The 16,097-nt window shown below is 35.4% G+C and overlaps 1 protein-coding gene across 2 annotated transcripts in view; it reads left to right on the top strand.

Moving 5' to 3' along the window:
- RNF13 (ring finger protein 13) overlaps positions 1-16,097 on the top strand; it is a 138,805-nt gene that overhangs the window by 105,559 nt on the left and 17,149 nt on the right. For both annotated transcript variants that reach the window (XM_082839206.1, XM_082839207.1), the window contains one exon: positions 3,828-3,921. In XM_082839206.1, coding sequence (XP_082695332.1) covers positions 3,828-3,921 — 94 coding nt within the window. The remainder of the gene's footprint in view (positions 1-3,827; positions 3,922-16,097) is intronic.

The following is a 16,097-nucleotide window of genomic DNA, read 5'->3' as shown; positions in this document are numbered from 1 at the left end:
GAGAACAAATGTATGGACACCAAGGGGGGAAAACCACGGGGCAGTGGGGATTGTGGTGTGATGAATTGGACAATTGAGATTGACATGTATACACGGATGTGTATAAAATTGATGACTAGTAAGAACCTGCTGTATAAAAATAAAATAAAATAAAATTCAAAAAATAAAGTTTGTCTTTCAGAGAAGTGGACTTTGAGATTCTCTTTTTTTTCTTTTCATTCAACAAATATTTATTCTGCACCTCTGAACCTAGGCACTGCTCTAGGGTGTTAAGTTTCCTCAGTGAACAAAATGGGGAAACATCCCTGATGTCAAGTATTTTACATTCCAGTGGGACTTACATTCTAATGTATTTACTCTCCCTTTTAATCTATCTCATGAATTCCTGCTCTTGGCAGTATTATTTTCTTTCATCTACTTGTTTTGGATATGATGGTTTTCTTTTTCTAGCTTGATCAGCTAAATACTCATTTTTCTTTATAGTATATGCCTTTAGGTTATAAATTTCTCTTTAACAATCACTTTAGCTGTATGTAACTCATTACTTTTGATAAGGAGTATTTTTATTTTAATTTGGTTTAAATTGAGAAAATTTTTTTCACTGTTATATGGGATATTTCTTTACCACTTTTGATGTATCCATCCATGTGAATGGGAAACTCAGTTACTAATACTCCTAGCCCTTCCCTACTCTTCTACTCAGTTGGTCTTAGGAGAGATGAAGTACCTTATCTGTGTGGTACATTTGGGAAGAATAAATTAGGGCATGCTGGCTCAGCTTCATCTTTCTCTTGAGGTGAACTTGTCTTCAGCTCCTCCAGGACTGGTTCTGCAGTTCTAGGGGAGGGTGAGGGAAAGGCCTATGCCATTTCTGGTTGTCTTTGTCTATATCTGGGTGGGTAAGGCAGTCTAATTCAGTGGTTAAGGAGAAGGTTCTGTTTCTTTCTTCACTGAGTTAGGTGCTCCACCTGCTTCCATCTGCCAGTTCATGATCTTATTTTCAAGTTATTTAGAATCCAGGTGCTAAAGAGACATGGTAATTGTGGTTAAATTTTGTAAACATTCCCCACCATATATGTGAAAAGAATTGTGGGGTCCAAAGTTTTATATATGTCCATTAGTTTGAGCTTGGGTATTTGTCTTGTCCAGTCTTTTTTTTCTTTCTTTTATATTATTTTAAAGACACTTTTATTGAGATATAATTCACATAATATAAAATTGACCCATTTAAATGATATAGTTCAGTGGTTTTTAGTATATTCACAGAACTGTTCAATTGCAATTGTCCATGGTTTTTCGCACTCCTCTGTTTTCTAAAGCAGTGCTGTGTAATAGAACAATGTTGTGAGCCACATTTATTGTAATTTAAGGTTTTCTGGTAGCCAAAGTAAAAACGGTAAAAGGAGATATTTCGGTGAGATTAACTTAAATACTGTATTTATTTAACTTAATAAATCTAAAATGTATTTCAACATTCAGTTAATGTAAATAATTATAAAATATGTTTTATTCTTTTTGTACTAAGTCTTTGCAAACTGGTGTGTATTTTATACTTTTACAGCAAATCTCAATTGAGACCAGCCGCATTTCAAGTGCTCAGTAGCTACATGTATATAATGGCTACCATATTGGGCATCATAGGTCTGTGGTCTTTACTTTTTTTTTTTTTGGTCTGCTTGATCTAGAAATTACTGAGCTTGTGAATTTGTGTATTTCTCCCATAATTTTGTTATTTTTTAGGTGAAGTGTCCTTTTTATCATTGTGATAACTATTTCCTAATGATTTTTGTCTTATATCCTGTTTTACTTTATATGCCAACTTTTACTTAGTACTGTCATGATATAATTTTATCTATCCCTGTATTTTTTACCTTTACTTTTGTCTTAATGTGTCATTAAGTTTTAATCTTGTGTGTTGTGAATGGTTGGAATTTTTTCTTTATCCAATATGATATACTCTTTAAAAAAAAAACTGGTGAATTTACCCCATTTTCATTTTTGTGATTTGGACTAATTTCTATTGTTTACTTTTTATTCTATTTTTTTTTCTACTATACAGATTTGGATTACTCAACTTTTTTTCTCTTTCTGTCTCCCTTTCTCCCTTTTTCCTACTAGTTTGAAAGCTTATATTGTTTTTTTCTAGTGGTTACTATTAAATTTTTAAAATAAACATCTACTGATTAATATATTAATAAACTGCACATTTAAATTGTACAGTTTGGTAAGTTTTAACATACGTATGTATACCTGAGAAACCACCACCGCAATTATGATAATAAAATATTGGTTCAGCTCAAAAAGTTTCCTCATACTCTGTGATAATCACTCCCTTTCACCTCTTCCAAATTTTTCCTTCATGTCTCCCCCCACACCATTGCTGGGCAACCACAGCTCTGGTTTTGGTCACTGTAGATTAATGTGCATTTTCTACCACTTTATATACAGGGAATCATAAATTACATACTCTTTTGTGTCTGCCTTCCTTCTCTCAGAATAATTATTTTGAGATTCATATATGTTATTGAATATATTGATATTCATTACTTTTTATTGCCAAGTTGTATTCCATTGTATGACTATACCACCGTTTTGTTTATACACATACCCGCTGATGAACATTTGGGTTGTGTCTCGTTTTTGGCTATTACAAATAAAGCTGACATCGACTTTTTTGTACATTTGTATATAAGTTGTTATATGGATATACACTTTCATTTCGATTCACTAAATATAAGTAGGAGTGGGATGATTAGGTCATTTGGTAAATATGTGTTTAAATTTATAAGAAACCACCAAACTATTTTCCAAAGTGGTTGTACCATTTTACAATCCTTTCAGTAGTGTATCAGAGTGCCAGTTCTTCTACTTCCCTGCCAACACTTGGTATAGTCAGTCTTTTTCATTTTAATCATTTTAATAGGTATATAGTGGTATTTGTGATTTGAATTTTCATTTTTCTCCTGACTAATTATGTTGAACATCTCTTCATGTGCTTATTTGCCATCTGTATATCTTCAGTAACAAAGTGTATATTCAGATATTCTGCCCATTTTTTTCTCTTGGGTTGCTTGTTTTCTTATTATTGAATTTTGAATTCATTATGTATTCTGGATAGAAATCCCTTATGAGATATGCAATTTGCAGATATTTTCTGCCAGTCTGTGAACTGTCTTTTATCTTTAAACAGTATCTTTTGGGGACAGAAGTCCTTAACATTGATGTAGTCAAATTTGTCAAAATTTTCTTTTATGGACTTCGTTTGTGGCATTTGGTTCTGGTCCCATGGACTTCCTTTTTATTCTTGCAAGGATAGCAATTTATACTTTAAAATATTTTGTATATTTTATCTGATATTTCTGAATATTTATAGTACAGGTGTTCTGTATTAGTTCTGTCCATTTTGCTGCTAGAACCACTGAAAGTGCAGTTTAGTGCATGTTATGTTTGAAAATTTTATCAGTTTGTAACTTACAGAAATTCCAACCCCCCCATTTTTGATCCAGTGGAGTCTTTGTAATCTGGAATCTACCATTTATATTTTTCCAACAAATAGTTACATGTTATTTATAATGTTTTTGTCAGAGTAAATTAAAGATAATTTAGGTCATTGAATAAAAATTCAAAGGATAATTTATGGGCTAACTAATCACTAATGATAACTAATCATGGATATTTTAATTAATAGTCTCATGACTAGGGTTTAAATAAGTTGAATTGATTTGTAGCAGCTATCTAGAAACATAAAAGACATTTGTTATTTTAATGGTCATTTTCTATTTGCATGTTTAATATCTGACTCCCTTTTTTTTCTCTTTTATTTTTAGATCACAAAATTTGTCCAGGATAGACATAGAGCTAGAAGAAACAGACTTCGTAAAGATCAACTTAAGAAACTCCCTATACATAAATTCAAAAAAGGTAAGTGAATATTTTTATTTTCTAAATAAAAACCCTTAGTTTATTTAATAGTACATGGTGATTATACTCTAATGCAACCTTCTGAGTCCTTGCCATACCCTATGCCTAACACTCAGTTAATAATGAATGAGTGAATGTGGAAGATGGTCTTTTGCTGTGGTTTATCCTGGTGAAGGCAAGAAGGGGGTACATGGTCTTCAGAGAATTTAAAAACAGTAGTGAAACTGACCAAAATGCTTTTTATTATCCCCATGTGCCAGTTCTAAACATCAGTAGGTAAAATACTTATCTCCACCAGGGTGGTCTGCTCCCACTCTCTCTCCCACCCTACACCACCACTGTATTAACACTGCAGTAATTAAACACATAGTTTATCGTGTTGTGTTAACTAAACACAGTAGATAGCTATTATGTGTCAATATATTGTAAACGTATCGTCTCATTTAATTTTCATATTTCTATGAAATGGGTACTATAATGGGCATTATATATGAGGAAATAGTGGGTCGGAAAGGCAAAAAATTTAATGTCTCACAGCCAGCACTAACAGAGCTGGGGAGGGGCATGGGTCTACCTTTAGCCAATGTAGTTTCTCCTGCTTATGCTTGGTGAGCTTTTAGTGTAGGTACATGCCTATTAAATCTTTTTGGCCAGTAGTCCCCAGAATTTTCAATTTCTGTACCAGTAAAAATGTTCTGTTTTTTAATTCAGCAGAGAAAATGCATAGAGAGTGGAAAGGAGAAGTAGAGAAGGCATTAAAACTTAATTCTGTAACCTATACTTCAATAAAAAAAACTTAGTTCTGCAAATTTTTTATTTTTCCAAGTAACAAAATGTTTAAAAAACCTACCATTTATAATAACCATATTTTATGAAAAATATAAAAACAAATAGGAAAATCACATGTTAAAAAATAAATAACAACATTCGTAAAAATGCAGTGTGCTATCATCATACAGTGCGGATTAAGTAAAAGTTTTTCATAAACCAATTTGAGGACTGGCTTTAGGAATCACTTTTTTAGGCTCCATTTTGTATGTTAATTTTTATGTTTCCTAAAACCAGGGGGGAAAAAAGAGTAAAATAAATGATGTTGATATTGTCCTAGGCTAAAAAGGGCGTGCATAGTTGGCTTTTCTTCTGAGTACGGTAAGTAGCCGTTGTAGGATTTTGAGCAGAGAAAAGATAAGATCTAAATTAAAAGTTGAGTGGGCCTTTCTTGCTGCTATGTTAAGAATAGGATGCAGAGGGTCGGGGTGTAAGCAGAGACCAGATGGGGGCCGTCACAGTAATCCAAGTGAAAGATGCATGTGGCTTGGACTGGAGTGGCAACAGTAGAGGGAGTGAAGAAATCTTAGATTCTAGATACATTTGTAAGATGGAATGTACTGGATTTATTGATGGACTAGTTATGGGGAGAGGAAACAAGGATGACTCCAGATTTTGTGGTCTCAGTGACTGGAAGGATGGCATTGCCTTAAATAGAAATAAGGATGGTGGAGCAGGTTTGGGGAGGAAATTTGGGAAATCAGTGTTGGACATGTGGAATTTCACATGTTCACTAGACATTTAAATGAGTCTGGAGTTTAAGAGAGAGGTCTGAACTGGAAGTATTGATATAAAAAGATGTGTTTAAATCATAAGACTGGATAAGATTACCAAGAGAATGAGTATGGATGGACAGAATACTAAAGACATATTGGGGCATCCCAACATTGAGTAAGGAAGAAGAGGAATCAGCAGTGGAGACTGAGAAGGGGTGACTAAGTTATACAGAGGAAAATCAGAAGGAGTGGTTTACCAGAAACCAAGTGATGCACATCTCTAAGGAGCAAGGAGTGATAGATAACTTGTGTCAGATGTTCCTGATAGATAAGTAAGATGAGAACTAATTGACCATTAGAAGTTATTATCATGATGTACAGTTTTGACAGAGTGATCTGTCCAAAAACCTGATTGTGGTGGGTTTGAGAATGGAAGGAGAGGAACAGTAACTATAGACAACTTTTTCAAGAAACTTAACTACAAAGGGGAGTAAAGAAATAGTGTAGTAGCTGGTAGGGGAAGTTTCATTAAGAAATAATAGCATATTGCTGAAGGAAATTGATGACGTAGGTGATAGATGGGAGAATTGCTATAATAATGTCTTTGTGAAGGCAAGAAGGCATGGGATCTGGTGTACAAATAGTTGGATTGGCCTTAGATAGGAGCATGGAGAGTTGAGCTAAGGGAAAGTAGAATATGTGGGTGCAAAATCCTGGTAGTGTTTATGGTGGTCAGGCTGTGGAAATATTCTTTACTTCCATTGTTCTCAATGAAGTAGAAAACACAATCATCAACTGAAAGCTGAGGATGGGGGAGGAGATTTTGGAGGTTTAAGAACAGAAAGGTATAAAATGTTATTCTGGGAGAGTAGATGGGCAGATGGACTAGGGAAATATAAAACATTGCCTGGGAGCCTGAACCTCCCTTTCAGGTTCATAGTTATGAACCAATCAGCATAACTGTGTGTTTTTCTCTAGCCATGTTCATCTGTATGGTGTTTATCCTTACCATACCTTCACATTTTTTAAAAAATGTGAAGTATGACATGTATACAGAAAAGTACTTAAGACATTCTTCTGGAACCATCCAATTCAAGAAACAGAACATTACTAGCATCACAGAAACTACTGTGTCCCCTTCTAGATTGTAATCCTTTCCTCCTCACTGGAAGTAATCACTACGCTGGCTTATGACAATTATTTCATTGCCTTTATCTTAAGTTTTGTCACCTATGTATGGATTCCAAAACAATATGATTTAATTAAATATGATTTAATTTTTCCTATTTTTAAATTGCGTTTTTGGCCTTACCTCTTTTTTTTTTTTTTTTTTTGCGGTACGCGGGCCTCTCACTGTTGTGGCCTCTCCCGTTGCGGAGCACAGGCTCCGGACACGCAGGCTCAGCGGCCATGGCTCACAGGCCCAGCCGCTCCGCGGCCTGTGGGATCTTCTTGGACCAGGGCACAAACCCGTGTCCCCTGCATCGGCAGGCAGACTCTCAACCACTGCACCACCAGGGAAGCCCCTTACCTGTTTTATTAACAGTTTTTTTGGTGAAATTAACCCACTTTATTACATGTATATGTAGTTCATTCACTTTTATTTCTTTGTATAAATATATTATTTATCCTTTTTACTATTAATACACGTTGGGGTTTTTTGTTTTGTTTTTTATTTATTTTTTATTGAAGTATAGTTGATATTCAATGTTCTGTTTTGTTTCCCCAGTTTGGGGCCATTATAGACCATACTTTTAAGAACATTCTTGTACATATATTCTGGTGTATATGAGCATGAATTTCTTTAGAGTATATACCTAGAAGTAGATTAGCTGGCTTAGGATATACATGTCTTCAATTTTATTGGATAATACCAAGTTTTTTTCAAAGTGATGATGGCACCAGTTTATATTCCCATCAATAGTGTATAGGAGTTCCTGTTGTCCCACATATGTACCAATATTTTGTACTGACAGCCCTTTAAATTTTAGCCAATCCAATGGGTTTATAAAGATAGCTCATAGTGGTTTTAATTTACATTTCCCTTCTCGTCTGTGAGGTTAAGTGCCTGTTTATATTTTTATTGACTAGCTAGATTTTCACTTCCATGAAGCACCTTTCATGTCATTTTCCTGTTGGGTTATCCTCCCCTGCTTTTTACATGTAGGAGGAATTCTTCAGATGTTCTCACAAACCCACCCTGGAGTTGTGGTGTGTGGTGAATCAGTTCTTCACTGATTTTTTGTGTCTTAACTGTCTTCTAGTTTGTCGCTTATGTTTTCATAGGACTAAAGTTCTTTTTTAATATATATATATATATATATATATATATTTTTGGCTGCGTTGGGTGTTTGTTGCTGTGTGCAGGCTTTCTCTAGTTGCAGCAAGCGGGGGCTAGTCTTTGTTGGTGTGCGCGGGCTTCTCGTTGCGGTGGCTTCTCTTGTTGCAGAGCATGGGATCTAGGTGCGCGGGCGTCAGTAGTTGTGGCACGTGGTCTCAGTAGTTGTGGCTCGCGGGGTCTAGAGTGCAGGCTCTGTAGTTGTGGTGCACGGGCTTAGTTGCTCTGCGGCATGTGGGATCTTCCCGGACCAGGGATCGAACCTGTGTCCCCTGCATTGGCAAGCAGATTCTTAACCACTGCACGACCAGGGAAGTCCCCTAAAGTTCTTTTATGGTAGTGTTTTTGCATGTTTTAAAAGAACTTCTTCCATACTCTAAGGTCACATAGATATTATATTATCTTCTGAAAGCTTTATAGTTTTGCCTTTCATGTTTGGGTATTTAGTCTATCTAAATTGATTATGTAAAATGGAGGCCCAATTTAAGTTATTTCCAATTTGATATTTTGTATAAGGATATCCAGTTGTCCCAGAGCTAAGTATTAAAAATAAACTGTTCACAGTGTTGGTCACCTCTGACGCAGTCAGAGGTGTGTGAGTTTGTTTCTGGACTTCTGTTGGTCTTGTGTGTGAGTTTGTTTCCGGACTTCTGTTGGTCTTGTTGTTTGTCCTTATACCAATACCACACTATCTCAGTTACTGTAGGTTTATGGTAAGTCTTGATATCTGATCAAGTTAGTCCTCCCACCTTGCTCTTCTTCAACAATTTTTAGTTATTTTTGACACTTTGAATTTCCATGTAAATTTAAAATCAGCTTGTCAAGGCCACCGTACCTCTAAACATATACATACAACTATTGTATTTGTTGTAGTACAATAGACATAACATAAAAGTTACTACTGTAACCATTTTTAAGTGTAAAGTTCAGTGACATTAACTATATTCATATTGTTGTGCAGTCATCACCACCATCCATCTCCAGAACTTTTCCACCCTCCCAAACTGAAACTCTGCACCCAGTAAACAATAACTCCATTTTCCCCTCCCACCAGCCCATGGCAACTATCATTCTGCTTTCTATCTCTATGAATTTGACTTTTATAGGTATGTTATGTAAGTAAAATAATAAGTGATTGGCTTATTTCACTTAGCATAGTGTCCTCAAGGTTTATCCGTGTTGTATTATGTATCAGAATTTCTTTCCTTAAGGCTGAGTAATATTCATAATATTCTATGCATGTACCACATACTGTTTATCCATTCGTGTGTTGCTAGATACCTGGGTGCTATTGTGAATAATGCTGCTATAAACATAGAGGGACAAATATCTGTCTGAGTCTCTGCTTTCAATTCTTTTGGGTATATATCCAGAAGTGGAATTGCTGGATTAAATGGTAATTCTCTGTTTAATTTTTTGAGGAACACCATACCATTTTCCATAATGGCTGCATCATTTTACATTCCCACCAGCACTGCACAAGAGTTCCAGTTTTTCTACATCCTTGCCAACGCTGTCATTTTCTGGGGTTTTTTTTGATAATATTCATCCCCTAATGGATGTGACATGGTATCTCATTGTGATTTTGCTTTGAATCTCCCTAATGATTAATGATGTTAAGCATGTTTTCATGTGCTTATTGGCCATTTGTCTTCTTTGTAGAAATGTCAGTTCAAGTCCTTGGTTGTATTTATCTTTAACCTTTTGGGAAATAATTTCAAACTTAGAAAAACTTTGCTTCAAAGTTAAAAAACTTTTGTTCTGAGAAAGAGTCTGTTAAGAGGACAAAAAAACTTTGCATGAATTGTCCAAAAACACCCATATACCCTTTACCCAGATTTACCTATTACTTACTATATTAGCTTCCATAGGGTTGCTATAACAAAGTACCACAAACTAGGTGGCTTAAAACAATAGAAATTTATTTTCTCATATTTCTAGAAGCTAGAATTCCAAACTCAAGGTGTTGGCAGGCTTGTTTTGTTCCTAATCTAGGGAAGGAGTCTTCCTTGCCTCTTCCTTGTTTCTGGTGGTTGCTGGCAATCCTTGGCTTTCCTTGACTTGTGGCAGCATAACTCCAATCTCTGCCTCCATCTTCACATGGCTTTTTTCCCTGTGTGTATATGTGTGTCTAAATTTCCATTTCCTATAAGAACACCCAAATCCATTGTAACCTCATCTTAACTTGATTACATCTGGAAGGAACCTATATCCAAATAAAGTACATTCACAGGTTCCAAGTGGACATGAGTTTTTGGAGGCAACCTATTGCTTTATCATTTTTGCTCTCCTTCTTTACGTATGTATATAAAATTTTTCATCTAAATAATTTGAGAGTAAGTTATATGCATCATGATCCTTTATGTCTAAATATTTTCATGTGTATTTCTTAAGAATAATGAGATTCTTTTGTGGTACTGCACTTAAGTCACCAACTTCAGGAAATTTGTTGATGGACGATTTTAATCTAATTCATTCCTTTTTCTAGTTTTGTCAGTTGTTCCAATAGGTTCCTTTATAATAATTTTTCTTCCAGTATAGTATCCAATCTAGTATCACTTATTGCATGTAGTTATCATATTTCTTTGGGTTTCTTTAATCTGGACTTTTTATTCAGCCTTTGTCTTTTGTGACATTGACATTTAGAATAACACAGTGCCCCTGCCTTTTGCTAAAAAACATTTTTGTTTTTTAACAGATTTTATTTTTAGAGCAGTTTTAGGTTTACAGAAAAATTGAGCAGAAAGTATAGAGAGCTTTTATATGCCCCTCCCCTCTTAAAATACTCCTAATATTATCATCTTTCACTTGTGTGGTACATTTGTTACAAATGATGAATAAATATTGAAATACTATTAACTAAAGTACATAGTCTGCATTAGAGTTCCCTCTTTGCATTGTACAATTCTGTGCATTTTGACAAATGTGTAATGTCATGTATCTACCATATCATATAGAATAGTTTCACTGCTCTGAAAATCCCCTGTGCCCCATCTATTCATCCCTTTCTCTTTCCTTCCCACAAACCACTGGCGACCGCTCATCTTTTACTGTCTCTATAGTTTTACCTGTTGCAGACTGTCATATAGTTGGAATAGCAAATATGCATTTAAGGCTCCTCTGTGACTTTTTGTAGCTTGATAGGTTATTTCTTTTTGTTGCTGAATAATACTCCATTGTATGTCTGTTCCAAAGTATGTTTATTCCATATTGTCTATGGAAGAACATCTTAGTTGCTTCCAGGTTTTGGCTGTTAAGAATCAAGCTGCAGTAAACTTCTGTGTGCATGTTTTTGTGTGGACATAAGTTTTCAGCACATTTGGGTAAACAGCAAGGAGCATGATAGCTGGATCATGAGGTAAGACACTGTGTGGCTTTGTAAGAAAACGCTAAACTGTCTTCCGAAGTAGCTGTACCATTTTACTTTCCCACCAGAAATAACAGAGTTCTGTTGCTGCACATCCTCCCCAGCGTTTGGTGTGGTCAGTGTTTTGTATTGTAGCCGTTCTAGTAGGTGTGTAGTGGTATCTCATACATATAATGTTGTGCAGCTTTTTAGATGCTTATTTGTATTTGCCATCTGTATATCTTCTTTGATGAGATCTTTTACTCACGTTTTAATTGGGTTGTACACTTGACTGAATGTTTGTATTCCTCCAAGATTCATATGTTAGAGCCATAATCCCCAGTGTGATGATATTTGGAGGTAGGGCCTTTGGGAAGTCATTAGGTCATGAGGATGAGGCCCTCATGCATGGGATTAAGTGCCTTCGTACTTGAAGAGACACAAGAGACATGATCTCTCCCTCATGTGAGGATACAGCAAGAAGGCAGACATCTGCAAATCAGGAAGAGAGCGATCACCAGGAACCAAATTGGCCAACCCCTTAATCTTGGATTCCCTAGCCTTTAGAACTGTGAGGAGTCAATGTTTGTTGTTTAAACCACCCAGTCCATGGTATCTGTTATGGCAGCCCAAATGGACTAAGGTAGGTTGTTTTCTTGTTTGAGTTTTAAGAATTCTTTGTATATTTTGGATACCAAGTCTTTATCCGATATGTATTTTGCAAACATTTTTTCCCAGTGTGTGGCTTTTTTTTTCCTTCTCGAACAATGTCTTTCTCAAAGAAGAAGTTTTTGATTTTAATGAAGTCCCTCCTATCGGCTTTTTTCTTTCATGGTTCATTCTTCTGGTGTTGTACCTAAAAACTCACTGTCAGTGACCAAATGGGACTCGTTCTGGGAATAGAAGTATGGCTTGATATTAGGAAAAATCATCAGCATAATTCTCTATGTTAATAGGTCTAAGAAGAAACAATCAGATGATTATGTACCAGACACAAAAAGCACATACTGCATGATTCCATTTATATAAAATTCCAAAAAATGCAAACTAATCTATGGTGACAGAAAGCAGATCACTGGTTACCTGGAGCCCAGGGGTGAAGAGAGAGATTGATTGATTGCACAGGGAGTACAAGGAAACTTTTGGGGGGTGATGGAAATGTTCTGTATCTTGATTGTGGACATGGTTTCTCAGGTGTACATATCTGTGAAAATTCATAGAATTGTATACTTTAAATGGGTGCAGTTTCTTGTATGTAGATTATACCTCAATAAAGTTGAAAAATATTAAAAAAAAACTCACTGTCAAATTCAAGGTCACCTAGATTTTCTGTTATCTTCTAGAAGTTTTAGTGTTTTGCCTTTTCCGTTTAGGTCTATGATCCATTTTGAGTTAATTTTTGGGAATGGTGTAAAATCTATGTCCAGATTCTTTTTTTTAATATTTCTTTTTATTCTGGTAAAGTACGTATATAACATAAAATTTGTCATTTTAACCATCTTAAGGGTACAATTCAATGGTATTAATTACATTCACAATGTTTTTGCAGATATCACCACTATCTATTTCTAAAACTTTTTCATCATTCTGGAAACTCTGTACCTCTGAAACAATTTCTTCCTGTTCCCACCTCCCACCAGTCTCTGATAACCTCTAGTCTACTTTCTGTCACTACAAATTTGCCTATTCTAGATATTTCTTGTAAGTGGAATCATGCAATATTTGTCCTTTTATGTCTAGTTTATATCATTTAGCATAATGTTTTCAAGGATTACCCATGTTGTAGCATGTATCAGAACTTCATTGCTTTTTATGACTGAATAATATTCCATTGTATGAATTTACCACATTTTGTATATCCATTTATCTGCTGATGGACACTTGAGTTACTTCCACCTTTTGGCCATTGTGAATAACACTGAAAATTGGTGTAGAAGTGTATTTGAGTTCCTGCATTCATTTTTTGAGTAAGTACCTAAGAGAGCTGTTGCTGGATCATATGGTAATTCTGTGTTTAACTTTTTGAGAAACTGCCATACTGTTCCACAGTGTATTCTTAATTATGACACCAAGAGCATGAACAAAAAAAGAATAGAGAATTTGGACTTCACCATAATTAAAAGGTTTTGTGCTTCAAAGAACATTGACAACGATGTGGAAGAATAAGAACCCTTGTGCATTGTTGCTGGGAATGTAAGACAGTGCAATGGCTGTGAACAGTGGAAAACAGTATGGAGGTTCCTTAAAAAACTAAAAATAGAACTACCTTATGACCCAGCAATCCCACTACTGGGCATATACCCTGAGAAAACCATAATTCAAAAAGAGACATGTACCACAATGTTCATTGCAGCTCTATTTAGAATAGCCAGGACATGGAAGCAACCTAAGTGTCCATCGACAGATGAATGGATGAAGAAGATGTGGCACATATATACAATGGAATATTAGCCATAAAAAGAAACGAAATTGAGTTATTTGTAGTGAGGTGGATGGACCTAGAGTCTGTCATACAGAGTGAAGTAAGTCAGAAAGAGAAAACAAATACCCTATGCTAACACATATATATGGAATCTAAAAAACAACCCCCCAAACATGGTACTGACGAACCTAGTTGCAGGGCAGGAATAAAGAGATAGACATAGAAAATGGACCTGACACGGGGTGGGAGGGGAAAGCTGGGGCAAAGTGAGAGTAGCATCGACAATATATACACTACCGAATGTAAAATAGTTGGCTGGTGGGAAGCAGCAGCATAGCACAGGGAGATCAGCTCGGTGCTGTGTGACCACCTAGAGGGGTGGGATAGGGAGGGTGGGAAGGAGGCTCAAGAGCGAGGTGATATAGGGACATGTGTATGCATATGGCTGATTTGCTTTGTTGTGCAACAGAAACTAACACAGTATTGTAAAGCAGTTATACTCCAATAAAGATCTGTTAAAAAAAAGACATTGCCATAAAATAGATAGTAAGAACCTGCTGTATATAAAATAAAATAAAATAAAAAAAAGAATACATTGCCAATTCCAAGCTCATGAAGATTTACCCCTATGTTTTCTTTTAAGAGTTTTATGGTTTTAGCCCATACTAGGTCTTTGATCAGTTTTGAGTTAATTTTTATATATAGTGTGAGGTAGGGCTCCAGCTTTATTCTTTTGCACGTGGAAATGCAATTGTCCGAGCCCCATTTGTTGAAATGACTATTCTTTCTTCATTGAATGGTCTTTTACCCTTGTCAAAAATATTGGCCATAGATGAATGGGTTTATTTCTAGACTCTCACATCTATTCCATTGATCTCTATGTCTGTCCTTATGCCAGTACCACACTGTTTTGATTACTCTGGATTTGCACTACATTTTGAAATTGGGAAGTATGAGTTTTCCAACTTTGTTCTTTATTTTCCAAGATTGTTTTGGCTATTTAGGATCCCTTGCGAATTCCATCTGAATTTGAGGTTTGAGCTTTCCATTTCTGCAAAAAAGGCTGTAGGAATTTTGACAGGGATTGTGTTGAACTTGTAGATTGCTTAGGGTAGGATTGAAACTTTAACAATATTACATCTTCCAATCCATGAAAATGGGATGTCTTTCTATTTATTTAGGTCTTCTTTAGTGGCTTCCATCAGTGTCTTACAGTTTTCAGTATATAAGTCTTATCACCTCCTTTGTTAATAGATTTTTTTCCTACGTATTTTATTCTTTTAGATGCTATTGCAAATGGAATTAATTTCTTAATTTTCTTTTTGGATTGTATATTGCTGGTGTATAGAAACCCAACTGATACGTTGATTTTGTAACCTGCAACTTAGCTGAATTTATTAGCTCTAGTAGGTTTCTTGTGGATTCATTGAGATTTTCTATACATAGGATCATGTCATCTGTGAATATACATAGTTTTACTTTTTCCTTTACAATTTTGGATTCCTTTTATTTCCTTTCATTGTGAATTTCTCTGGGTAGAACCTCCAGTACAGTGTTGAATAGCAGTGGTGAAATCATGCACCCTTATCTTGTTCCAGATCTTAGGAGGAAAGCTTTCAGTTTTTCACCATTGAGTATGATGTTAGTTGTATGATTTTCAAAAATGCCATTTATCCAATGAAAAAATGGGCAGAAGACCTAAATAGACATTTCTCCAAAGAAGGTATAACAGATGACCAACAGGCACATGAAAAGATGCTCAACATCGCTGATTATTAGAGATATGCAAATCAAAACCACAATGAGTTATCACCTCACACCAGTCAGAATGGCCATCATCAAAAAGTCTACAAATAATAAATGCTGGCAGGGGAGAAGAAGGAACCCTCCTACACTGTTGGTGAGAAGGTAAATTGGTACAACCACTATGGAAAACAGTATGGAGATTCCTTAAAAAACTAAAAATAGAGCTACCATATGATCCAGCAATCCCACTCCTGGGCATATATCTAGAAAAGACAAAGACTCTAATTCAAAAAGGTACATGTACCTCAGTGTTCATAGCAGCACTATTTACAATAACCAAGATATGGAAGTAACTTAAGTGTCCTTCAGCAGATGAATGGATAAAGAAGATGTGGTGTATGTATACAATGGAATATTACTGAGCCATGAAAAAACAATGAACTATTGCCATTTGCAGCAACATGGATGGACCTAGAGAATATCATACTAAGTGAAGTAAGGCAGAGAAAGACAAATATCATATGATATCACTTATATGTGGAATCTAAAAAATAATACAAATGAATCTATATACAAAACAGAGTCACAGACATAAAAAGCATACTTCTGGTTACCAAAGGGAGAGGAGGGAGGGAATTAGGAGTATGGGATTATCAGATACAAACTACTGTACATAAAATAGATAAGCAACAAGGATTTACTGTATAACATAGGGAACTATATTCAGTATCAGAAAAATGAAAAAATGCCATTTATCACAATGATAAAGTTCTCTCTTAT

Source organism: Leucopleurus acutus (assembly GCF_964270905.1).
Source record: "Leucopleurus acutus genome assembly, chromosome: 5".
NCBI lineage: Eukaryota > Metazoa > Chordata > Mammalia > Artiodactyla > Delphinidae > Leucopleurus > Leucopleurus acutus.
The sequence above is the reverse complement of the archived record's forward strand: the minus strand, read 5'-3'. Positions and strand labels throughout refer to the sequence as shown.